At 36.9% G+C, this 15,731-nt stretch overlaps 1 protein-coding gene across 2 annotated transcripts in view; it reads right to left on the bottom strand.

Annotated features, from left to right (window-relative positions):
- Positions 1–15,731, bottom strand: part of LOC149552192 (azadirone synthase LFS-like) — a 326,324-nt gene that overhangs the window by 274,658 nt on the left and 35,935 nt on the right. For both annotated transcript variants that reach the window (XM_089787692.1, XM_089787693.1), the window contains exon 4: positions 6,839–6,890. In XM_089787692.1, the coding sequence (XP_089643818.1) occupies positions 6,839–6,890 (52 nt within the window). The remainder of the gene's footprint in view (positions 1–6,838; positions 6,891–15,731) is intronic.

The following is a 15,731-nucleotide window of genomic DNA, read 5'->3' on the forward strand; positions in this document are numbered from 1 at the left end:
CCTTAACGAACAACAGATGGAGATTTCATGGGCAATGGAGTAACAAAAAAATTATTGATAAGGGACTAGCATGACTCGTGTGCTTTAAACTAAAGAGTTTCCAGGATTCAATGTTATAATTGTCAATGGGTTTCCATTGAGTTGCACTGGAGTAATTCCACAACTCAATATATAGATTGGAGACTACACACTAACAATGCAATTTTTATGAGTTGGGATTAAGCAATGTCGATGCTCCATTGGGACTTCAATGGGTGGATTCAATTGAGTGGTATGTTCAGGATTTTAAACAAATAAAGCTAGAATAATGGTGGATGGCAAGAAAGTGGTACTTAAGGCCATGCCAAATGGGGGTCCTCAAGTGGTTTTATCTAGGAGAATGGAGGCACTATTGAGAAATGGAGATATTGATAGAAAATACAGTATTTTGTTTTCACCCTGATGGAGCCTAAAATTTGTGTCTTCATTTGTACAGTCACTGAAAAGTATCAGATATCATTACAGGGATAGGATTGAGACACTGTTTATGGAGGCAGAACTGATGGTCTTGAAGGGTAGAGGGTGCTTTAAAATTTGGATATCTTGTCACTTGAATGAAATTATACTACTATTTGCTTCAGCATTCTTTCAATATTCTGGAACTTATCAGCAGTTTTGTTTCCTTCTAGCCATTATTTTCAGTTTTGAAGTTACATCAGGATTGGTTATTTGTCTCAAGATATTGGTTAAGTAAGGGAAAATATGTATATATTATGCTGGTTGTTTACAATGAGATTTTTTAACGGTTGTACAGTGATAAATCTAAACAATACTTAAACACCCAATGCATGCTTTCAATGGAGCAACAACTGTCATATATGGTGACAATTAGAAATAGATTTGGCATCCTGATGTTTGCTTATATTCAGTTTTGGATTCTATCTCCAGTGAGCAGTTATTTCATATATCCTTGCAGTGAATTCTAATTAACATACTTGGGCTTAATCATGAAGCAGTATACATGTCCATCAATGATGAGTTGGAGCATTACTGCAGCATGATATTTTTTGTCATATACAAACGTCAAAAAACAATTGGGTAGAATTTGCTATGTAACTGGCTGTATCAGTCAACTGTGCCAAGTGAAATATTTCAGATTGAAGCATGTGCCATCAATGCTAGTAGTGGCATTGTGGTTTCCAAGCGCAGCACAATTTCTCTACCCCATGCCAGTTTATGGAGAGACCTCAAATCACAGTGCTGTCAACCTTATTGAACCCAATTTAGAAGTACATTCATGGGCTAAATATGCATGGAATCACTGCCAAAAAGTTGATCTAAATGCTGGTGATGCACTCTTTATACCAGGAGGATGGAGACATCCAAGAAGTATCAGTAATTGAACATTTTTGAGTCACACCTGCTCAATACTCTTATTTCACATATGCATGAAAAAATAAATTCTGCGTCTATCAGAGTGGCAGATCAGACTCAGGATCAGAAAGAACATAGTGCATCTGAGTTTGTGCACTTGCATTCTGCATCAGAATTCTTTAACAAAGGATTTTTTTTTAGAAGATGATGTAATTGCCAACATACTGGGTCATCTAAAACCCACAATGCTTCAGAAATTACTTCTTATGATGGTGAACCAGTTTCCTAGAACACTGGAAGAGCTTATCCTTCATGGGTTTTCATCCAAAGCTGCAGAAATATTGACAAAAAAATTTGATGAATTAGACAAGGAAGACAATGGGTTATAATCACACGCAGAGAATACCAAAGAAGTAGGATATAGACACAAACCGATTTTGATTTGATTTCTAATATTTATCGTTTTGTATTTGTTGCAGGCGCCTGAATGATGGAAGCCAGGGGTGACTCATCCGTGGTCGTCAATAGCTCTCAGGAGTTTGAGGATTTATCTGGAGAAGTACATGCTGAAGTGAGGAAGTTTCGAGCCAAAGACATTCAGAGAAGCATGGGGCCTGCGACGAATTTTATAGATGATCTTTTGCAGATGTCGAATGCGCAAACTCCTCACAATATATCGATCATGGTTGGAGGTTTATTTGCATGGGCTGAGCCTTGCGACTGATGAAGCGATTAATATAGAGGAGCCCAAGACAGATATCGTGGCTGCTGTCAAATCTTCGGCAGTTATATGTTTGAAGTTTAACCTTCATCTTAGTAAAATTCTTTCTTTAGTATAATCGCATAGTTACAAATTGCGATTAGGTATTATGAAGAGTGGTGTCTTTTCATTTGCACCCTTCTTACATTTATAAATATTTGAGATGTAAAACACGAGAGACACAAGATTCAATTTTCATACTTGGACCTTTTTTCTTAGCCTATCTTATGATATAATATATTTTCTCATCTGCAAAGGAGTAACCTGTTGAACCAAGCCTGTGGACGGCAGATTTTTGAGTCAATCTCATTCAGTCATGATATATTTGCTGTGGATAGATCATCCTTAGGGAGTGTCTCTACTTATAATTTTTCAGGCATAATCTGTAAGCACATTTATTTTATTTGCACTAGAGTTTAACTCATTATTAAATTGTGTCCTTTATAAATGTCTTTTATTTATATTTTATAAATATTTTAATATTCGGATAAGTGGACGGGATCATTATTGCATTTTAAATTTGATAAACATAAATATTGTGAAATAATTTGTTGTTTCCATATTTATGTCTAATTTGTCTCTGTAAGAGTTAAAGTGCATTTTAGACTTATTTAAAATTGCATTTAAATAATTCATCCATCACGTCTGATTATTAAAATTGTTTATAATTTGAATATATTAGATTTTATAAAGTTGTACATTTCAATCGATAATTTTGACTCTATTGCCCATTTAATTAAGCACTGGTCTTTTGCTCTTAATTCATGATCCATATGCTGGCAAATGTCTTACTTTTTTCCTTTGAGGAATAAATATATTCATATCTCGTTTTAATTTATATCTATACTTTATTTAAAACGTTATCTCCATCATTTATCCTTGTTCTCAGTTCATAAATCACAAGTTTAAAGTTTTTTCTATATTTCTTGCCACTTGGAAAGCGTTTATTGTGTTCGCATTCTAATTGATCTATTTTAAGTGTCTTGGATATAAGTGTTTCGTCCAAGATTAGGTATACCCGCCTCGGTTTTGCAAAGCCGGAAGTGTAGGGAACTCGAACTTTGTTGTTCAGTTCCGTCAAGTTGGCCTTAACCAGTTGGATATCCCAGCATCGAGCAAGCAAGGCTCGTAGGATTCCAATCTGCGCTTTTGGGAACCAACACACCCAACATACTTCTAGCAATTACCCACAGTAGCATGTAGATTTTCAAACAAGATAAGCACAACATAGTCTTTTAATGTATACCTCTAGGTTGTCCACTGAATTGTGGGTTTGAGCATGTGATTAAGTTGGAGGAGGGCACAAAGCCAATAATTACTACACCCAGGGAATTTCAAGGATCTTTTCAATGCGGGACATAAATGACCCAGTTCGAGCCCTTTTGCCTCATTGGTGGTTCTAGGGGAAAATGATGGGGTTGTGTGCATGTGCATAGAATATAGAGCACTTAAAAGAAGACTATTAAAAACAAATATCCTATACCCAAGTTCAATGAGTTGATCGATGAGCTACACAGGACCATGTAGTTTTCTAAGATTGATCTTTGCTTGGGATATCATCAGATAGTGGTCTAATAGGAAGACATTCATAAGACAACCTTTTGTTGTCATTATGAACATTTAGACTTTTTAGTCATGCCATTTGGACTTACGAATGCACCATCAACATTTCACTCTTGCATGAATCACATATTTCATGATAATTGAGGAAATTTCTTATAAGCTTTTTTGATGATATCTTGATGTAAATAGAAATTGGAGTGGTCATCTACATCTGGATGTGATAGTGGGTATCATAGAGGATCAATCGCTCTATGCAAAAGTTTCCAAGTGTAAGTGTGGGATGATAGAAATACTATACCTTGGTCATATCAGTGTTGTTGATGGTCTGAAAGTACACCAAGAAAAGATACGAGCAATCCTAGATTAGCCCCAACCCAAGAACATAACAAAGTTAAGAAGGTTTTGGGGGTTTTGTTCTTACTACAAAATTTTTTTTAGAGGCTTCTCACAGTGGGCATGTCCATTGACAAATTTGACTGAAAGGGGGCATTCCTACGGTCTAAGGTGGCACAAGTTACTTTTGACAATCTCAAAGAAGCTATGAGCTCATGTCCAATGTTAGCATTGCCAAATTTCACATAGCAATTTGTGTTGGAGTGTGATGCATCAAGTCAAGGGATAGGTGCAGTGTTGAAGCAAAATCAGCACCCAATTGCATTTGAGAGAAGAAAATTGTGACTCAAAGAAACAATGATCCACATATGATAAGGAGATTCTAGTGATTATACACATGCTAGCCAAGTCCACATAGTACCTGGTGGGATTTGAATTTGTGGCAAGGGGATAGTATTAATATGGATGTGTTATGAAGGCACACACAAATTCTCTGGTTCATTCTTTACCTATTTGTGTCTCCAAAATGACGAGTTCAACAATATCCATGAGTCCATAAGCCTAACTAGGTCATCGTTTATGTTGGCCCCTTCTAAAGGAGTACCGAATTCTCATTAATTTAGATAAATTACCTATAGTAAACACCACTTATCCACAATAACTATACCTATACATCGCATGGTTACCTAATTTATCTTATCAATATTTGTTGCAGTTCCGCATAGCTTTGGAGATCTTAATGATTATTTGAAGACTTTGTCCACATTTTTGGTACTTGTTTTATGCATGTATCCACATGGTTTTGATAGGTCACTTAGTTAGACCTAGGACTTATCATTCAATCATGGCTCCTTTCAACATCGGTATGACCACATCTAAGGAAGTTCTAAAGAGTTAAATTCTGATCTTTCTTCCCTCATATTCCTTCCCAAAATGGGAAGATCTTCTAGGAACACCTTTCTTCCTAAGGAGGGAAGTGTTCAACAAACATGAGTCATTTATCAACATTCATATTCATCTACTAGTGGCACAAGACACTAGAAATAGAGGGATGTTGCATGGTCTCTAGTCTCTCCTCTCTTTTCCAAGGGATAGCTTTTGCTCAAATGGGATTTTATCCTTCTCAATTGTTTTGAGTTGGATCACATAACCTTTCTCTCTCAATCCTCTCTTCGAATGACAGTGGGCTGGCGGGGGTGCAAGAAAGGGTGTTCCTACAAATTTTCTACTTGGGGAAACGTTTTGTGCATGGGTACCTAACATAACTACATATTTTGAAAAATACACCCATCCATCTTTTCCACCTACCTAAGATATATAGTTATAAAGAGTGTTGTTGCATTATTTGATTTCCTTCCATTTAGTTAAATACCTTGCTGCATTATATACCTAAGATAAGATAAACTTTCTTTCATACACATCTACTTGGGCAACTTGTACTTTCATCATGTGACTTGTATTTTTCCTTGTTGCACTAAGATGATCTGCACATATGTGACTACATCTCATATCACATTGGCTATATATTCATTTATCTTAGTTATGTATCCTCTACATAGCCACCCAATGATATCTCATTGTAATCCATCTTTTGGTTATAGTAAAATCTAGTCTATCACATTAATCTTCTTTGAGCTTTCTTTAAGCCTTGTTTCTCTTAGGTTGTTACTTCTATAGCCAAACTTTACAACGATTCCAACACATTTGTCAACTTTTCTCACTTGAAATTTCCTTTTCCCCATACATATGCAAACTCACCCCCACACACGTGGGCACACAAAGCACACCCATACATACATGTCAATGCATTCACAGTTCACCCCACGAGCATCAACATGCACACACAATGTGTCAAATTATTTTCTTGTATCATGAAAGGTTTCTTTATGCGGCATTAATTTTTAGTTCTTGAGATTCCTTCCATCCCTCAAGGTTAACTGAAGACTTGTATTAGAGTAGAGAAGATTTAAATTCGTGGTATATGCATGCATACACTAGCATTTTCTCTTATTTATTCTCTCCCTAGAGACTGAATCAAGATATCATCACAATAAAGTGGATTTAGATTGCTAGTTCATAGCTAAAATGTCCTCAAGATGCAGGTCCTCTTGCTTGAGGGATTATTCCACTTTTCTCTAATACAATAAGTATTTTATATATAAATTCCAGCTCTATTTAAACATAAAAATGGTATTGTTATAAATGTCCAGCAATAAAGCCTCAATATAATTCAAGGGTGGTAGTTAATGCAACATTGGTAATGTCATCTTTAGTCTTAGGCATTTATTTGGATGAAACATTACTAGCACAGCACTTGTTATGATTCTCCTGTTGGAATCTTTATAAGTCCAAGAAAAGGAACATCTGTGAAACACATTAATACCCACTATCTTCTTAATATCTTTTGGTGGAAGCTTTCATTTTCTAATGTTACACTCTCAGTTAGAGAGTTGACCACACAGTGTTGTACTATCAAATAGGGTAGATATGACAGGCAGAAAAAGACATAAAACAAGGAAGTTCATTTTCTAACAGGTAGTTGTGTTTGGCAAATGCAAAAATCTTCTCAGCAGTACAGTGAGCAAAATAATTAGCCACTAGTATAGGATAGTGCTTGACTAGGATCGGACTTCATGATCAAGGTGCAGTAATCTCTGATTTTGAATTTTAATGAATGGAAATGCATACAGGGAAACAAATTTGTTAAACTCCTGAATGGGACTATAATGAAGGCATCAAGTTCGTTTTTACATGAAGTCTGAATAGCATTTTCTCAAACTACTTGCACATAAAACAAAAGGTAAATGTTTCACAAAAAAAATGTCTTACAATGCTTTTTTGTGGTACTCCTCCATAATTTCTCTCCAACCGGGCAATAAATCTACATAAACACATCATAAATAATCATTGTAAATATAAACAAAGGAAATAGTATCGTGTATAAACTTTTCAGGACTTAAACAGTAAGATTCCCTACCCTATAAGATAATGAAAACAAGTTTGCAGGGGAGATAGACATTACTGAACATGCAACACTTTTAAATTATTAACCTCTTGCAATTAAGTTTTAAACTATGCTTATTTAGAAACCAAATATAATATTATATGGAAGCAGAACAAGTACAAAAGGGACTGGAAGGGGATGTTAATGGAAAACAAAAGGCTCAAGGGACAGGCATAAGAGAGAACATATGTTTGAGTATAAACATGCTCTCCTGCACCTTTCCACATAGTTACCCTCTAAGCCATTAACACCCTCTTGTCCTCAAACAGCTCTTTGAGTGTCTTTTGACCATGTTTCTCTTCTAAATGCTTCCCAAAGAATGAAAGGAAAGTGATTGGAGATATATATGCATATACATAAGGCTTACAAGACATGCTCCAAATTTGTAGGACTTGTCAAGTCCCAAGCCTCAAAGTCTAAAGTCAAGATTGAGGCTCAAAAGTTTAATAAAAATCAAAAGAGAAAAACTTAAAACCTAAATCCTTAAAAGGATCTATATCACTTCTAATTGCAATTTGATTCATTTGCAAGTGCAAACAAGGATAAAACAAGGATCTATGTCTACTAAAGGTATCTGCACCATTCATGCTGTTTTCACTTTGAAAATGATAGAATTAAAACTTTATAGATAGAGACATACATGTTTACCCTCAGACAGAATTTTCATGTTATCTGTATGCTTCAAATTTTGAAAACCTTTCCAAAATATCTATTAACTAATTAATAATGCTAGTATGATCATTTACACCTCTGCAAAATTATTACCCACTTTGCCTTAAATTTTAATAGAAGAATGATTCAACATGATGTCTGATAATATAAAGATGTAATCTCACTTTGTTCTATGTTTAATCTCAAAACTATCCCCTTTGTATTTCCCATTTTTCCTCTCTTTCTGTAATTAGCTATCATGTGTGTGTGCACGCACGTGTGTATATATGTGTGTGTGTACATATGTGTGTGTGTGTGTGTGTGTATATATATACACATATATATAGGTATTTATATATTATCCATTTTTACTCTACATTCTCATACAGTTTTCTTTGGTGTCCCTCTCTGCAATTCTGCAGACATTCCTTCTTTTAGTTTCCTCTCCCTTTCTAATTCTATTTTATTCTTATTATTATTTTAAATATATTTATTTATTTATTTATTGAGGTTCTGTTTTCTCCTTTCTTTTTGTCCTTTTCTCTGTTGGATTTTTCATCTCTAGCTTCGTATTTTGTTTTTTCTCCTTTCCCCTATCCCCCTTCTTCCTCTAACCCTTTATTCTTTGGTTTCGTAGCCTCTCTTGTTTAGGGTTTTTTCTCTTTGTTTGTTTCTTGCTCTATTGGTTCTTTTTTCTCGGACACCGTTTAGTAGTCCTACTGCCTTTTGGCCTCTGTTTGCACTTTCAATCCCTTAGGCCCATCCGTGGTCTTTTGTTGGACATTAATATTTTATCTTATCTTATCTCTCTAGCATTTGTCAGTGCATGTTTGTAATGTGTAATATTTCCTCTGTTGCACCTCTTTCTCCTTTCCTCCTTTAGCTCATTTGTTTGCTATATAGTTTCACTTCTTCTCTTCCATTTTCATCCATCCTGGTTTTTGATATCCTTTTGGGGGATATTGTGCCTTTGATAGTCTGAATTAGGATATAGAATCAAACGTAACAATATCCCCTTGTTTAAGTATCAAGCTTTTCTTCTTCACCCCTATTTTGGTTGAGTCTTTACCAGAAACAGTATATCATGTATAATCACTACTTTTTAAGCTAGTAACTATCAATATATATGATTTTCGTGTCTATTCCTGCTTCTTTATTGTCTCTCTAGTTGTTAGATTAGATGCACCTTCTCTGATGGTGTCTCTCCCTTTTTGTTCTTGTTTCCTTTTCTTCCTTTTGTTGTGTTTTTGTTTGCTTCGCCCCCCTTCCTTTTCCTCTCTCTGCCTGATGCTATTCTACGTCTTTGCTGTTGTCTTCCTTGTCATGCAATCAAAACCAATCTTCAAGGGATTTTCCTTGGCTTTTCTTAGCTATTCTTCATTTTATTTCATTTGTTTGTTTGTTCGTCTTTCTTTCCCTACCTCTCTTCGTTGGTTGCCTGTCCTCGGTTAGCCCTTGACTCTATTTCTGATTCTTTCATTACAATGTAGCCTGTATAATCTTGAAATTCAATACTTCAAGATTATCAGTCTACAAAATCATAGAGATCGGCTCCCTCTAGTCTTTTGTGCCCTTCTCCTATCTGGTTCTCTTTTGTCTTTCTTTTCTCTATTCAAAATAACATATTCTATGTTTCAAGATTGTTCTCTTCTGATTTCAAAAAATAATCACAAGAGAGCTTCTTGCCTCAATAATTTCAGATTATATATAATGCTATTAGTCATTTTTATAATTTGGTTATAATTTGCTTCGTTTCAGTCTTCCTCTCCTTTATTTTTGACCTATTCTTCTGCTATCCAGTTTTTACTTTCCTAAAGTAGCAAGGCATTTGAAGCTCTTCGATCATTGCTTAATTATTTTCAGCTATTATATCCGTGCGTAATCTTGTGCAATTTAAATGATAAGATTATTAGGCTACAAGATCATAGATATTAGTATTTAATTATAGTATCTTTCATGTATCAGTCAGCTATTTTGGAACCAAAGTAATTCAAATTTAAATTATATTATCAATGTAAGATAGCAATTGGTTAAAATTCAGTAACATTCCCTCTAACTTTCATTTCCTCCTTTTTTTCAGCCCATGTTGAAACAAAGTTAAACTAACAATTTGATCTCAGTTGGATAACGATGTTTAGACTGTAGGTACAAGCCAAGAGCAGGGAAACCAGAAATGTAATTTCCGAACACAAATACTAGACTTTTCACAGTGACCTAACCTATCCAAGAAGGTGGACGAAGTGCTTCATTTCTTCAAGAATGTGTAATCTCTACTGAATATTCACAAATGCAAACTCATTTATATTGTAAATCTGGTGTTAAATGTAAATCAGCTAAAAGGATGATAAATCTCCCACTAAACCAGGGTGGGCATCTATTGTAATACTGAATACAGGACTGAAAAAATCTCAGGCTATATTGGGGTTTTCTTTCCCCATTCTTTTTCCTGCCTGACCCTAGTGAAAAAACCAATGATTTTACCAAGTCCGCTAAAAAAAGGAGTGTATACTGTTGCGTCAGGTGACATATTGAAACCTCGGGGGCTCGTAGGTCTAATAGGCTTGCTAAAGAAAAATGCAAGAAAGCTTTGAAAAATACTGAAGGGTCAGACTCTGACAATTCTGTGGCTAAAACTAGAGAGGATTCGTCTGCTCATTCCTCAAGCAAGTCCCTTTACCCCCCACCTTTTGATGTTAAAATTTGTCTACTCATTCGTTGAGCAAGTCCCTTGATTCCCCCCCTCCCTCTGATGTCAAAATCACTCCCCCTCCCTCACCCCGCGCTACCCAATCCAAAAAAACCATCCCCAATCCCACTCCCACCCCCTCTTTTCTGTAGGATATTTTCGTGGAGGCTCCAAAGGACAATTCTAGCCCTACGCCTGGTGGGTTGCTCGGAAAGATTAAAAAGAAGTTGGAGAAGCAAGAGGTGTCGTTGCTGGAGTTGAAGAAGAAGGTTGATGGTTTTAACAAGAGGATCGAGGATGCCAACAATTTTTCCATCAAGTTCATGCATGCTTGCTCTGTTACGCTGTGTATGTTGTAGGAGAAGATCACTGGGACCAAGACTAAGATTGACGAAGACTATAAGGAATTGTTCCAGTTCCTTAAAGAAGAATGGACTACCACACTGATTCTAAGCAGTTGGGAGGCAATTTAGATAGTTAGTCTTATGGTTTTTGTTTTTGTTTTTTGGTTAATAGTCGAGATGTCTTTAGACTGCTTATAATTACCCACCTTGTGTGGCATAGATACAGTGTTTTTATTATGCTGGAGGACTCTTTTATTGCTACTTTAACCATGAACTCTATGCTTTTTGTTTTTATGGAGGCAAACTCTGGGTTGTTGTTTGTGCTAGTGCTATTAATGTGTTGTCAATACGCTAGTTATTGTTCCACGGGCTAGCACCTTCTTGCTGCTTTTAATGATAAAAAACAAACAAATACAGATTTAAGTAGGAATATATGAACTTTTCTCTAGTCAAGTGTTCAAGAATAAATAATAGAAAAATGATAATACAGTGAACATAAGGAGGGGTGTAGATAATGTCCAATCAGCATTGAAGATTGATTGAAAGGTTTAGTGTTCAATCAACAATAAAAATATAAATAAAAAGCATGTTAAAAACATAGTCACGAATCTTCTCTCAATCAGAAACAATAACCAAGTTCACATCCAAATCGCATTTCTGGCAGTCAGCAATCACAAATAAGCAATTCATAAATTGAAAATAGCATGAACACAGGCGTCTATCACTACCCATGTCTTGTAACTCTGGCACTACCGTCAAAAGATAACAGGATAAGCAATAGCGATTTGAAGGAGTCGATGACAATGATAAAGGATAATATCGTGTCTAGCAAGGAGTGGTTAAAGTTAGTGGAATATATACAAAAAATGCAGTTCAGATTGTGCTCTCGAAACAATTACTCCCTTAATCACAAATTTAAGGACATACAATTCAATATTGTTGTAAGGGGTACAAGAGTAGATAATAAAATCAGATATATCCAGGGCAGAAAAGACATTTGATTCAGCATCCTACAGTTCAACTCTACACACCAAATATCGTTCAACTCTGCACCAACAATAGTATTTGAATGTAGAGGAAATAGCAAATGAGATGAATACTCCCCATATGAAGCACCAAAATAAGATATTCTTAAATCATTCCGTGAAAAATATGAAAGAGAATGTATGGCAATCTATTGGAGACACTGATCTAATACACAATAATCATTACATCAGTTGACCAAAACATACCATTATATGTATTTGGAGTACCAGTTTGAAGTAATTGAAATCAACATGGACAGAAATCCCATTCTCCCACTCAAAAGGTTTAATAATTAAAAACAAGGCTATCAATGTCAGCATCAAGAATAAATCAAATTAGAAGGGAAAGAAAGGAACATGTAATGTCCCCATTTTTGGCTGACCTCGTGTAGCGTGCCGGATTTGCCTATCCTCGACTCTCGTAGGCAAATGGTTTGGAGAGAGAGTCAATTCTGCGGATCAGATGGTCATATTTTGCTCTTGAAGAAGTGTTAAGAGGTTATATTTCATTATTATGTGTTATCGGGGCCTACATGTTAGAATTTTAAGTTGAATTGCACTTTTTATTTTATAAAATTACTTTATTATAAAAAGTGCATCATAATGAGGTTTTATAAAGGATGTTTCTAGAAGTTCTAGCAACTTCTTAGAAAAAGTGAATAAATAGAGGGCTGGGCCTCTCATTTGCACATGCTTGGATTTGAGATTTCTTCTACTTCTTCCATTGTGGAGCAATTTGTAGTCTCTTGGGTCTGCAAATACTATTCGATCTTTGGGAACGAATCACTCCCCTAGATTGGCATAACTGAGGTAGTGAAATATCTATTGAAGGGTTGCATAATTGGAGTTGGTATTCAGCCATCTCATTGGAACTTCATTGAGAAATTGTTTGAAGGGTTTATTTTGGTTGGAATAAGGGTTTCAAATTTACCCTAGCATTGGTGAAGCATTTGGCAGGGGTTTGAAGACAAAATTTGTGCATTTTCAGAATTGTCAAATCAGGGTTTGGAACCACATAATTGCTCATATCTTCTCAACCCCTTGGAGTTATTTTTTTATGGTTTGGTAGGGTTACTACCTAACCCTAGGCGCCCATATTCCTTGCATTTGGGGGTCCCAAAACCCCAGCATTATTTTTATATAGGGGCCGTACATGCTGGCCTGGGTACGGCCTTGCCAGTAGAATCAGCAGCAGCAATTTGGGGGTTCGTTTGGGGGCAGTTTGTGGAGGATTTAGTGTCTTTGGCAGCGGGTTACATCAAACATCTCCAGCAGCAATACCAGGTGCACATATTGAGGTTTTTGATTGTCAAAGGTGTTGCATACAAATAGTTGAACAGTCAGCACTGTCATTGCATTGTTGGTTATCTCCAGTTATTAGTTGTTTTTGTAAACCAGTCATCTATCATATAATCTGAACTGGGTTATTGTCATGTCATAGCATTGCATTGTCAAGGGTTTGATGTATTAGAAGTGCATAGTTGTGACAGTCCCTTAAATCTGATATTGTAAAATCAGTCATTAATGTAGATGCACAGCTCAGTCCATTATAATCAGTTGTAATCAGATTTGCATGCATTGATAGGATTGAATATGAAGGTTTATATGTTGTCATCAATCTATATTCATATGCATATGTATTAGACACCACAGTCCTTATATTCTGAAAGTATCAAATCTGAGAGTTTCCATATTCTGAATATTGTTATTGGTACTGTTATTGTTCATTACATTACATTTCAATATTGGCATTGTACTTTGTGGTTTCGTTGCACAACAATTAGCCCTATTCGCAGCTCTATTCAATTACATGCCAAGTGTTTGACAAATTGTCTCAGTTCAGTTTGAGGGTTTTAGTGGCCTTAATAGTAAGGGTCATTACAGTGGTATCAGAGCTATAAGTCCTGCCATCCTGTGGAGGTCTTATAGGGATTTTGGAACAGCCAGATAGAGAGAAAAATGTTTGACAAAATGAAGGCCGGTCCAGATCAGGGAAAGGAAAGATTCTTACAGTTATTAAACACCTTAGCACAGGGACAGCGATCAGCAGAGCAGAGGACACAGGAACAGAGTCAGAGATTGGAGCTTATGATGCAGATGATGGCTCGTCAAATGGGGTTGAACGCTAACATAGGTGGAGGAAATAATCAGAATGGTAATAATCAAAATGGTAACAATCAGAATGGGAATAATCAGGATGGGACACATAATGGAGGTGAACAAGTTGGGAACAATTTTGGTCATGCATCCCAGCAAGCTAGGACAGTGAGTTTGAGGCCCATGATTCCCACATTTCCTCCTAGAGCTCCAGAGCAGCCCGTACCTGAGCCCCAGATCACTAATATACAGGACCAGTTGAGGAGAGACTGGGAAGCCGGAGGTCCAGATTTTACTGCTGCAATTACCTTTAGGGAGTATATGGATGTGCGGATGAAGCATATGCCACGTGGACATGACAGGAACCAGAGCTATGAGCTACGGAAGAAAGTAGGGAAACCTCAGTTACCATATTATGATGGCTCGGGGAAGTCTACAGCAAGAGCTTGGGTTCAAAAGCTTGACACATACTTTCAATTGCACCCTATGCCTGAGGAAGAAGCTATTAAGTATGCAGCAATTCATCTGAATGGGTTAGCACACAAGTGGTGGCATCATGGTATGGTTACTATGGGTCATGCACACATTACCTCATATGTGGAGTTTAAGGAGAGACTGATTGAACATTTTGATAGGCCTAAGGATCGTACCTTCCCTATGACAGGCAGAAACTTGTATGAGGAGTTTAACAGACATACTGATTCGATACAGGGAGACATTAGCACATCTTCAGGTAATGGTTTATCTGCATCATCTTCACAGGTAGAAGGGGTTACAGATGTTGTGCAGGCTAAGCCAGTAGTATTAGAAGGTGATATCACAAGTACACCAGATTGTGTGATTGACACAGATAGTGATTCCAGTACAGTTGGGCTAGATGAAGTTACAACAGTTGAGGATACTGTCATGTTTGAGGATAGTACAGTTGATCAGATAGTGAGCATTCAGCACTTTGCAGAACATGAGTATCAAGCACAGTTGGATGCTTCTTCACATGAGATAGAGGCTAGTAGCTCTTCACTTGGTTTGGCAAGCCAGCTGAAGACAAGGGACAAGGATATTGTCGCAGCTTTATCTCATCATGACAGGATGCGTGGATTGATTGAGAATCACATTTGGATGATTCAACTGCAGGAGAGACAGAAAGGAGTCACAACAGGTTCTTCTTGTGACGACTTACAGCAGATCAAGGAAGGCATGGAGGCAATGAAGGTAAGTTACATACACCTACTGTCAAATCGCGATCATCTCCTTAATCTTGCAGGCATCTATTTAGATGCATTGAAGAAGAAGGAGGAGGAGGTTGACCGGTTTTCTCATGAGCTGGAGGATACTCGAAATTCCTTGGTGTGTATTCAGTTGGCTCTCCAGGATTCTGAGAGACATGTGGACGAGCGTTGTCTTGAGGTGAGCTCAGTTCGGGAGTTAGCGCGTATAGCAGGGACTCAGATTCCTTTTACAGTCAGATCACATGTTGATGATTTCTCAGAGATGATAGAGTTTACAGGAGAGTCCCAGGATCTGAGTATTACAGATGATAGCTATTCTGAGGTTACTCCCTTGGACAATGTACCAAGGATAGAGTATAGGAGTTCGACCAATCAGCACAATCATGTGTCTAGTCAGCTGAGAGTTGGCAAGCGAGACATTTCTATCGCTTGCGAGCATTTCAATGTTGCTCGTCAGTTGTTAGCAGTTTATGGATGGGGTTCTCCTACTAGTGATGAGCAGGGAGGTAGTTATCTTTCTTTGACAGAAATCCACTCTTTATGGGAGGCTATCCGGATTTTGAGACAGGATTATATGCAGTTGGTAGCTGACAGAGATCATCTTATAGAGTGGGGCAGTATAGCATACGAGGCATTAGTAGTCAAGGAAGAGGAGGTGAGCGAGCTTACTCAGCAGCTCGAGGTGA

The sequence above is a fragment of the Cupressus sempervirens genome, chromosome 6 (assembly GCF_028749045.1).
Source record: "Cupressus sempervirens isolate cs-2001-9-10 chromosome 6, ASM2874904v1, whole genome shotgun sequence".
Taxonomy (NCBI): Eukaryota; Viridiplantae; Streptophyta; class Pinopsida; order Cupressales; family Cupressaceae; genus Cupressus; species Cupressus sempervirens.